Source organism: Camelus bactrianus, chromosome 7 (assembly GCF_048773025.1).
Source record: "Camelus bactrianus isolate YW-2024 breed Bactrian camel chromosome 7, ASM4877302v1, whole genome shotgun sequence".
Classification (NCBI taxonomy): Eukaryota; Metazoa; Chordata; class Mammalia; order Artiodactyla; family Camelidae; genus Camelus; species Camelus bactrianus.
Genome location: NC_133545.1, coordinates 66,444,743 through 66,455,487, shown reverse-complemented (window position 1 = coordinate 66,455,487; position 10,745 = coordinate 66,444,743). Strand labels below are relative to the sequence as shown.

General features: G+C 39.7%; 1 protein-coding gene across 11 annotated transcripts in view; it reads left to right on the top strand.

The window, feature by feature from the left end:
• Window positions 1-1,609: 1,609 nt before the first annotated feature.
• The window catches only part of CROT (carnitine O-octanoyltransferase), a 37,725-nt gene continuing 28,589 nt past the window's right edge, over window positions 1,610-10,745 (top strand). Inside the window, exons 1-7 of one of the 11 annotated variants that reach the window (XM_074367544.1) lie at window positions 1,610-2,012; window positions 2,272-2,361; window positions 3,383-3,524; window positions 4,902-5,037; window positions 8,336-8,460; window positions 9,662-9,843; window positions 10,016-10,140. In XM_074367544.1, the coding sequence (XP_074223645.1) occupies window positions 4,923-5,037; window positions 8,336-8,460; window positions 9,662-9,843; window positions 10,016-10,140 (547 nt within the window). In that variant the 5' untranslated portion in view covers window positions 1,610-2,012; window positions 2,272-2,361; window positions 3,383-3,524; window positions 4,902-4,922. Of the gene's footprint in view, window positions 2,088-2,271; window positions 2,362-3,382; window positions 3,525-3,739; window positions 4,015-4,901; window positions 5,038-8,335; window positions 8,461-9,661; window positions 9,844-10,015; window positions 10,141-10,745 lie in introns of those variants that run through there. The other 10 variants (XM_045510415.2, XM_045510414.2, XM_045510413.2 and 7 more) reach the window with 10 other exon arrangements.

Below are 10,745 nucleotides of genomic sequence, written 5' to 3'. Positions count from 1 at the left end.
TAAGTGACCCTAAATTCTATGCCAGCCACAAGCATTAAACATGCATAAACTTTATGATGTGCCAGAACTCACTAGGAAGGAGAGAAAAAGGACAACGTTTTTGAGTATTTTTAAAATTATTCTGTTTAAGAATACTATCTCATAGTGGGAGAGGGTACAGCGCAGTGGTAGAGTGTGTATCTAGCATGCATGAGGTCCTGGATTCAATCCCCAGTACTGCCATTAAAAAAAAAAAAAACAACTGATTACCTCCCCCAGCATTCTTTTTTTTATGTAAGCCAATATATTATTCAGAACACAGCACTTACGTACTATGAGAGGAAAGTTCTTTATCACACTTTCAGAAATTGTTGCTACAAGTCTACAGTTCCCCACCTGAAGTTTTTTGATCTGATGTTTCAGAATTTATAACTTTTATCAGAAAGGTGTGTCTGCCATATATTAAGCAACACATCCAGCAAGGGCTGGTGCTGCACTGTAATTAGACACATTAATATTTCTGTAAAGAACTTACGAATATTCACACCAAGTGTAGCTTCAGTTACAACTCAGGTCAGATTTTACTACTGAGGGAGTTAGGAAAGACAGATAAAGGGCTGGGACCTGTAATGACATATTAATTTAAAATCCTATTATTTATATCTGTCAACCAGTTCAGGACCAGTAAACTATAGGTCTTTTCTTCCATAAATACGAAAGTGTGTGTTTAAAATGGAAAATGAAGCAGTATATTTTATTTCAGTACGTACATGTAAAATAGATTTGTCTGTGAAATTAAGTTAACTACATCATGATCTTCCTCTAGAAAGTTTCCTCTGGTTAAAAACTCCATTTCTTGGTGCGACAGTAAAAGATAGTAGAAGTACATCAGATCAACCTCAAGTGGGCAGTGTGAGCATCTCTGGGGCTTCAAGGACCTTGGGCAGTGGGAAAACTTGTAGGACAGGGTGGCCCCGGATGGCGCAGATGGCTGCAGCACATCCATGCTGGACAAACTTTAGCTTAAGTGCATGAAGGAAAAAGAAAGGTCCAGTAGGGATTTATGTGGTTACTGTTCTCTTGCTAGGACACGGGGTGAACAATAATATTCCTTTTAAGGTACAAATTCTTGCTTGGGGGCTACAAAAAGCGTCACACTAGGGAGTGGGAAGAGTGGCCTGTGAGCCAGAGTTGGGGTTAGTAGAGAAAAGGAAACACGGCGTCGAGTGTTGCACGAGTTGGGTGAAAGTGGGCCATCTGTTCCAGAGGCTGAGGTACCTGCGTGAGCCGAGCGCCGCCGACCCATAGCCCCCGCCGCGTCCCGGGCAAGACGCTGTACTCCACCTGTGGCAGGCAGTTAACTGATGCCTGACAGGGTTTGGACTCTTCGTCTTGTCGGTGGAGGTTTTCCCGGGCCTGCAGCCTAGAAACCATGTCCACCCCCCCCCCCCCGCCTCCCCCGGGTCGCGGACGTCCGCGGGTACGGGGACCGGCGTCCACCAGAGCGCAGGCCCGGCCCGCCCCCAGCTTTAAGTACGGGGCGGGACCAGCCAATCCTCGTCCCTCAGTGACCGCGGGGTGGGACCCTCGCTGTTTTCCGTCCAATCCCGCTCCTGGGCGGCCGCAAGGAAGCGGGTCGGCACAGCTGCGGGTGGTGGAGTAGGTGAAGAGCGAGGAGTGAGGAGCAGCCGGACTGCGGAGTCAGCGCTCCTCCCTCCCCTAACCCTTAGAGGGTGGAGAAAAGTTAAGTCTGTAGAACGGAGTTAAATAAAGTAAAGCGGCGGAGGCTGTCGTGTCAATTCAGGCATCTTGCCTGCTCAGGTCAGAAAGCTACCCTTGAGGTTGGGCCGCTAGGCTGGTCCGTCGTCGTGCTTGGTTGGATTTCTTGGCGGCTTCTTGAGTGTTTTGAGCTGCCCTTGTCTTAGCGGGAGGAGTCTCCGAGCTCTCGTCGCGCTCTGCTCCTGTCTCTAGAGCCAAACTTCGAACTTGCGCTGCCGACAGGGCGCTGGCGCCAGATACCCGGGCACCGGGAGGTATAGTGTTTCCCGTGGACCTGTCTGCTGGAAGGAGGTGCAGTTGTCCTAGTAGTTAAACCGATTAATCCTGTGGTAATTCTCATCCATCTCTTTGGCAGATGGACTTTTTGCTTGTGTTTGCTGTGATTCCCAAAGTTTGAGTCTTGGGGCCTCCCAACCCCTAGGTTGTCTGTCTTCCTCGGTCGTTTACCCTTTTACCAGTGTTTGTTAATTTTACCCCCTGCAATTATTGAGCTTGTTTTTTTTCTCCCCACAGTCACTAGCATAATTCAACCCCCTGTGATCTCAAAACAGAATTTTTGCAACAAGCTCCTGGTAGTCCTAAACAATTCATCCTGGTGTTCTGGTATGTGATAATCTATTTATTTTACCTGTTTTTCCTGATTCTCTTTTCCACTTTGAGGTTATATCTTACGGCTTCCAGGAAGCTCACGGTAATTAAATCCAGCGTCATCATTTTCTTAATGCATTTATAGGTTCTTTTGGAATTCTATTATTTAACCTTTGTGGTTGAGAATTCAAAACAACTAATCCTCCTTGAAAGAATCTGATAATTCATATTTTTAATGTGTAGATTTTGGTGAGTTAAGAACGTAGTGGGTATGAAATTGTAGTCTTGAATTCAGTGCCCTAGAGTCTATTAAGTGGGAGGGATGTATACAGAGAATAGCTTATCTTTTCTGTGTGTGTGTATTAGTTTCCTGTTCCTGCTGTACCAATTTATCACAAGCCTAACAGTTAAAAAAACCCCACAAATTTATTAACTAGCAGCACTATAGATGGGAAGTCTGGGTAGGTTTAGCTGGATACTCTGCTTAGGATCTCACAGAGCTAAAAAGTTTGTTGGTTTGGGCTTTCTGGCAGCCCTAGGGGAGAATCTACCTCCAGGCTCACTAAGTTTGTTGGCAGAATTCATTTCCATGCAGTTGTAGGGCTGAGGACCCCATTTCCTTACTGGCTGTTAGCTAGGTCCTCTCTTGTTTCTGCAAGACGAGCTGCATTTTCAAAGCCAGACAGCACCTCCAGTCCTTTTCATACTTGTAATCTCCCTGACTTCTCTTCTGCCACCACCTGGAGGAAGCTTTCTGCTTCTGAGGGCGTAAGTGATTAGATTAAGCCCACCTGGATAATCTCCCTAGTTAAAAGTTGAAGGCTAGTTGTGTAATAGCACCCTCACAATCAAGGAAGTGATAGTCACCTCATGTTGACAGGTTCTGGGGATTAGAAGGGGTGGAGTCTTGGAGGCCATTCATAGGAGTTACGCCTAGTGTGATGTGGTTGTCTCAACCAGATTATTTTTGTAATGTGGCTTTGCAGGTATTAAAAAAATCCTAACAACTCTAATTACGTAATTATTCTCTTTACAGATATGGAAGTTCAGTGAAAGTTACTTGCTCAGAAGCACATGGCTAGAAAGTGGCAGGGTTGGTATTTGGACCCAAATTTACATTTCTGTTAGATGTAAAGCCCCGTTACAGAATGTCAAAGTGAAGCTGAGACAGTCATGAGGTAGGAAGAAGCTGAGGAATTAGGAGATCTTTGTTGTACCTCATTTTTGAATTATCTCTTTACATCAGTGGTGAAGGCTAAGCTCTTCTCCCTAACAGAGAAAGCACAAACTAAAGTTTAAATAAAAGGTTTTTGTGTTATTTTGTTTTTCCCCCCATCTAGAGGAAGAAGTCTAGGGCTAGTAGGAAGATTCTGACAACCTGAATGTATCGCCTTCATAAATGGGTCTCAAGTGCTGTTCCAGTTGGCACTTTGCCTGCTAGGTAGGCAGTGAGAAGGAGGGAAAGCCAGGGAGAGTGAACACGTGTAGTTTACCAGGATATGATCTGGAGGCAACATAGACATGACAAAGCCATTCTGAGCACCAAGGGAGGGTAGAAAAGATGCAGCTGTGTGGCTGTATGCCCAGCTGAAACTCAGGATTCTGTTAAGAAGGAAGTGGAGAATGTTTATTGGCTGAAAAACAGTCTCTGCCGCACCATTGTTTTTGGTAATGTTTTATTCTGTAACTTTCTATGACTGTTTTATTTGGCTTTGATATTAGTCTTAGCAAGGAGTATTTGAAAAGACAGGCAATTCCTATTTAATATTAATGTTCCTTGATTTCTCAATTGCTATTTTAATATATACTTTATAAAGGCTTCTGTGAGGAATCTCTTTTTTCATTCACATTTTGTGTTACTTTGATTTCTCTAATGAAAATTAATACATTTGTGGAGAATGTTCCAGGTTGCTTCGGGATACATGAAATCATTCTGTGTCGGTGTCACCCAATTAGGTTCCAACAGCCTGTCATATGATTTGTGTATTCTGTAATATTTTATGACTCTGTAATTGGATGACTCTTCCATACCCCTTCACATTTCGCTGTTCAGAGTTCTTCCTCTCAGCCCGTTATCCTTTTCTACATATATGAATTCTGCCTACTGCAGGGCCCCTCACCCACTATCAGGTAGCCTTTGTATGGGGGAAGACTGTGGTCAAACAGATCTGGGTTTGAGTTGTTAGTTTGACCTTAGGCAAGTTACTAAATATCTGAGTTTTGACTTACCTGAAATGGCAGTGAATTCCCTTTTAGAGCTGTTATGAAGATTAGGGAGATAGCATATTTTCTGTAACACTTACTTGAAGTACTTGGCAATTAGTAGGTGTTCAGTAAATGGTAATTATATTGGTCCCACTGATCACTCCTTGACCTCTGACACTTTGATTCTACGCTTTTTTTTAAATTGGTTTTCTCTCTGACAAGGTTATAAATTCCTTAGGGGTTAGGCCCAAGTCCTGGATATACTGTAGTCCCTAAATGTTGATGTCATGAATTAGAACTAGCCTCTAAAAGAATATTTGAGATTGAAGTTATGGGGTTTTTTTCTTTAGTGTTCCTACTGTGATTGCATCATGGAGAATCAATTGGCTAAATCAACTGAAGAACGGACGTTTCAGTACCAGGATTCTCTTCCATCACTGCCTGTTCCTTCACTTGAAGAATCATTAAAAAAATACCTTGAATCAGGTATGTTTATAATCTTTTAGTGTATATTAATGTTGTTAGCAACTTAGCAAACTATAAAATTGTTAGAAGTTGATGAGTGTCAAATTGCTTTTTCCTCTAGGCTTGTGATAATTGAAAGTGTCCTTAAAATGTCCAAAACACTTCTGTCTCTCTCATGTTAATTTTTCCATAGTTTGAATAGGCGGTACTATTGTGCTTACAATAAAAAGTAGTACAGTCTTCTGCCTCGTTCCCCACCTACTGCAAATCCCACTCCCTTAGGGAAGCATTTTCAAATATTTTATCTGCTTCTTGTGTTTACCTCCGGATTTAAACTAACATTCTTATACTACTATTTCTTGGATTATTTTAGTTGTAGATATTGTAAATTAGTTCCTAAAAAGCTGTGGATTTAGCTCTCCTGCAAGCCCTAAACTCCATCTTCCCTTCCCAACATTTATGCAGTCCAACATATCCACATTATCCCTCTCATTTTCTCAATGCAGCTGTACAAAAATCACCATTTGGGATTAAATTAGTATTCACCTGATTTAAATCAGAATTTATGCAAATTAATTGCCCTGACCATTGAGGGTATATGGTTATGCAGTTATTCTCAAGAGAACCAATTGGTGTATAGCACTTTTATTTCCCTTTTGCTTGTTTGTTTTCCATTTTTCGTTTGTTTAGTTGGCTTTGTATCCATAACTAACTCATTCCCAAATACACTGAAAATCCCTGAATACATATAAACACCTAAGAGATACTCTCAGTTTCATTTCTTCTTGGAGACATCCCTGCTGGGGCTCTCTCTCCTCTCCAGTCAGCATTCAGTTCTCTGACTGGACCGCCATTACCCTGGGCTTTCCTGAGGCCATCATCCTGCCAGTTCTGGTCACCTCTCTCTCCTGTTGGATTCCCTGGCTCCTGGGTTCTGGCTTCTTCTTTCTGTTCCCTTATTTTGGTTTAATACATCTTCAGTAGCTACTTGAGAAAGGGTGTCTGGGAGGAAAAGAATGTTAAGACTCCTTAATTTATTTATGCCATCCTCATACTTGATTGTTTGGCTGAGTATAGAATTAGGGTTGGAAATGATTTTTCTTTTAAGTTTTGAAGGCACTGTTTGTTCCTCTTGAAGTCTGATGCCATTCTGGTATTTGATGTAAATGTGTTTGGAAACCTTGTCTTTATCTCTATTTTTCTGAATATCTCAGTAATATCTCTTTGTGTGTAGGTTTTTCATTTATTCCTCTGAACACTCAGTAGGTTATTTTAGTTTAAAAAGTCATGTTCTTTATTTTAAAATATCATTGTTTTGATAGTGTTCTCCTCCCTTTGCTCTTTCTCTCTCTGAAACTCCTTTTTTTTTTGGTCGGGGGGTTAGTAATTAGGTCTATTTATTTATTCTTAGAGGAGGTGCTGGGGATTAAACCCAGGACCTCATGTGTGCCAAGTATGTGCTCTAGCACTTGAGCAATACCCTCCCCTCCTCTTTCTGGAACTCCTACTACTTGGATCTGCATCCTTCTGAGTGAAACTTTTAATTAAAAAATTGTTTTCCTTTCATTGTTAGTGCCTGTTAGTGCCTGTCCCTTTTTGGTCTGTTTACTGTTTGATGTATCAATCTTTTGTTCTGTTCTCTGACTCTCACATAAGAGACTTTCCTCAACTATCTGGCAAGACATAGTCATTCATGTTTAAGAATCACACTTAAAGGCTGACTGGAGCTCTGTGTGCATGGGTGGGGCTTGGCAACTAGGAGATCTTAGAGTGAGCCTTGTAGGGTGAGAGGGCAGAGATCCAGCAGTTCCATTAGGACATACCCAAATACCAATACTTCTTTCTTTTGGACTGATGATTTCCCCAAAGAAGAATTCTCTTTTGTTTAGAACCTGACTGCTAGTATTCAGGGAGCTGAGTAGGGGGAGTGGGCAGGAGGGCTCATTTTTCTGGTGTACACTTTCATTGTAATCCCTCTTTTTAAAATTTGAGCTAAAATTCATGTATTCTGCTTGTTTGGTTCAACTTCTCCTGAGGGTAAACCTTCAGATTTCTACTGCCATTGGGAGGAAGTTGCCTGGCTTTCTAGAAAGGAGGAGGTGGTCTACAGGGATGAGTATGGATGGGGTACTTGTTGGCTGCTTTTAAAGACTTTGAAGCAGTCCTCCTGTTTTTCAGCCTCCCTTTGTCCCCTGCCTTTAGAAGTCCATGTGTCTTGAATTCTTGAACCTTTCTGAGATTCTACTGAAGGAATTGGCTTGCTTTTTTGTTTGTACCTAATCTATACTATCTCCCACTACCTTCCACTGTCTAGGCTGTAGATGACAACTTTCTCCGTGCTGTGCAGTCACTGTTTTCCCAAGTATTTTCTAATTTGTAATATTGTTGGCTTATCTTGTCTGCTGCCTGTCTTCTTTTATTTTCTTTGTCCTTATGAATCTATGCCTTTTTGATTACTGAACTCTTATTTTTGTGAATTTCTAGGAGTGAAGATAAATTTATGTACTTAGTTCACTTTGTTTAACTGGAAACTCAGTTTTTTTTTTTTCTCTCCTTTTTTCCTCATCTACTGTCATCTGGGAATTCTAGTTTCTTTTTTGAAAAATTCATTTATTATTCGCTTGACTTGTGCTCTCTGAATACAGCTATTTAACTTTAAGACTTTGAAGAGGCAAAATAAAACAAATGGAAGATATTAACATACCTTGATTTCTAACTTATAGCTCAATTTTCTGAACACTTGGTTTTCCTGGACTAGAAACTGTGCATTCTGTGTGTGTGTGTGTGTGTGTGTGTGTGTGTGTGTGTGTGTTTGTGTGTGTGTGTGTGTGTGTAAACCATTATTGGCCACAAGGGACCCTAAACTTCTCTGGGAAGTCTTTAAACTTAAATTTATGTACACATTGCATTTACATTCACAGTGTTAAAGGGTTTGCTTGAACATTAGTGGAAAGAAGCTTTAATTTCTCTTGGTCGTGGCTAAACAGGATTTATTTTCCTATTGGACTAGTAGCTAGATGACAGTCCTGTCTCTGTCACTGTAACTATCACCATCTAGAATGATTTTAAAACAATTTTCTTGAAAATAGTTATCAGATTACATAGTATACACTGTTTTAATTTTTTACAGTATTTTGCATTATTGTTTTTCAGCCATTTTCATGTCATAATCTCCTTTATAATTTATTGGACTGCTGTAATAGTGCATATATAATTGTTTTATATAACTGAGTCTCCAGGTTTGTGTAAGTAATAATAATCGAAGTGAATTTGTGGTACTTGATGTCTAAATACTTTAATGCATATTTTTTCTTTGTAGTAAAGCCGTTTGCAAATGAAGAAGAATATAAGAAAACTGAAGCAATTGTCCAAAAATTTCAAAATGGTATTGGAAAAACATTGCAGCAGAAATTACTTGAAAGGGCGAAGGAAAAAAGAAATTGGGTATTTATGTTATTGTACTTATACTTAGGATATTGATCCCTAAAGAATGGAAGGTAACAATGTACCTAGCTCTCATTTTAAAATTATTGCTGTAAAATCCTTGTAATTATTGTCATTATCGTCCCCCAAAAGATTGAATGAATTACTTAACTCTCGGGAGTTCTGAGGGTTGTGTATGGGCTCCTCTCTTACTATACAGGGAACTTGTTAAAATGCAGAGTTCCTGAGACCTGTTATTCTGATTGAGTAGGTCTGAGGGGCCCAGAAATCCTTATTTGAACAACTACTCCTTGTGGTTCTGTTGCAGGTGATCTGTAGACTAGGCTTGAGAAAAGCATTTTGTCCAGATAACTGATGAGTTTTCATAATTTAAAATATTACCTTAGTCCAGTGATAATGATTGTAACTATCATTTAGTTTTAGAAATAAAAAGCAAGCTGATATTTTCATTGGCCTTTGATACCTCTGATGGAATAATAAAGTTGTATACTTCAAGATTCTTTTATTCTCAATCTTGAGCCTTGAGTGCTTACTAATTATATTAGGGTAAAGGTAAAGAAGTTGTTGTTCTGACTATATCCTTTTCACTTTTATCTTTTTCTGAATTACTAATTATAGTTTATAACATCACATTCTTCAAAAGGAAATCCAAGTAATTCGATGAAATACACTTTCTTATAGATCAAAGCCAGTTGCATGTTGTGAAAGAGAGACTCATAGAAAGCAGTGTCTGTGGAAAAAAATCTAAATTAGTCTTAAGCCGGGTGAAATTTTAATATTTCTGATTTAGTATTTCAGTTTTTGCTTGGAAAAGGAAAATTATAAGTGCCTTAATTGTTAAATTAAGTGAAGATTTGTTAAGTATCTTTTGTACTCCAGGTATCCTGAAAAAACACACCTAGAGTGCTTTGTTGGGTATTTGTAATTTAAATATGATCTGTTTGAAGGTGTCTTTAGTACCATCTTGTTTCATGTTTTTGATAATGTAGTTAAACTGAATAGTACTTAAGATCCTATAATTTCAAAAGGAAGAAATGATCACAATAGCATTTTTCAGTATCTATGATAATTTAAAACAAAACATGTATTTAAGTGTTGAAGAGTAATTAAAGAAAAAAGAATAAACACAGCTCCCTGCCCCAACAGTTACATAGTCAGGTATTATCAGTAGCATTAGGCTGACGTTCTTAATTTCTTTTAGCTGGAGGAGTGGTGGCTGAATGTTGCCTACCTGGACGTTCGCATACCATCTCAACTGAATGTCAACTTTGCGGGTCCTGCATCCCACACTGAACACTACTGGCCTCCAAAGGAAGGCACTCAGTTGGAAAGAGGAAGTATAAATCTTTGGCATAACTTGATCTACTGGCAGCTATTAAGAAAGTAAGGATAGTTGGGTGAATTTGGTTACAGATTTACCCAAGGTCTCAGGTGGCAAAATGTTGAGATGCTTTAATTCACTCATCTGGGGATGAGTACTGTAGGTATGACTGTTGGGTTTATAAGATTTATCATGATTTCTTGGTCAATACATTTTTTAAATTTGTCTTAACAGAGAAAAAGTGGCTGTTCATAAAGTTGGAAATACTCCTCTAGATATGAATCAATTTCGAATGCTGTTTTCCACTTGCAAGGTTCCAGGAATTACTAGAGATTCAATTATGAGTTATTTTAGGACTGGTAAGTAGAAAACATGTGTACTTTTTCTGGTAAAAGCATTGGGATTTGGGTTGTTTTGCTGCAGTTTCTTCTATGAGACTGTGGAACATACTGTTTTGAAGAATATTTCTTATGGATTTTGACTAATCAAAGGCTTTCTATGAACCTTATCTTTCAGTCATTCTGATTAGTTGGAAGTAATTTATGGGAATGGATTTTCTTAAACCATGTCTTACATGGTTCTGTACAAACCTGATGCTCACGTTGCATGATTTGAGAGTTTGAATTGTAGTTAAAGAGCAGAGTTACGAATCAGAGTAGTAGGAAGTCTGGAGCATATGGTCTCTGGATCCTTCTCTTTCTACCCTCATTCCTTCTTATCTGGTTTATCTTTGTGTGTGCACTCACCAGATTGCATCTGCCCTTGTGAGTGCTTTCCTCCCTGTGTCCCGCTGCCTCACACAGGTGAGAGCCTGCTATCAGTCTTCTTGGGGGTACATGTGTTCAGATTGACTCATCGAAGTTTTCGTTTTTACCATCTGTTAAGGGTGCTTTCTGCGTGGTGTCCTAGCGTATCTTGAAATGGAAAATTCTGTTGTACCAACAACTGGTTTCCAGTTACTTCA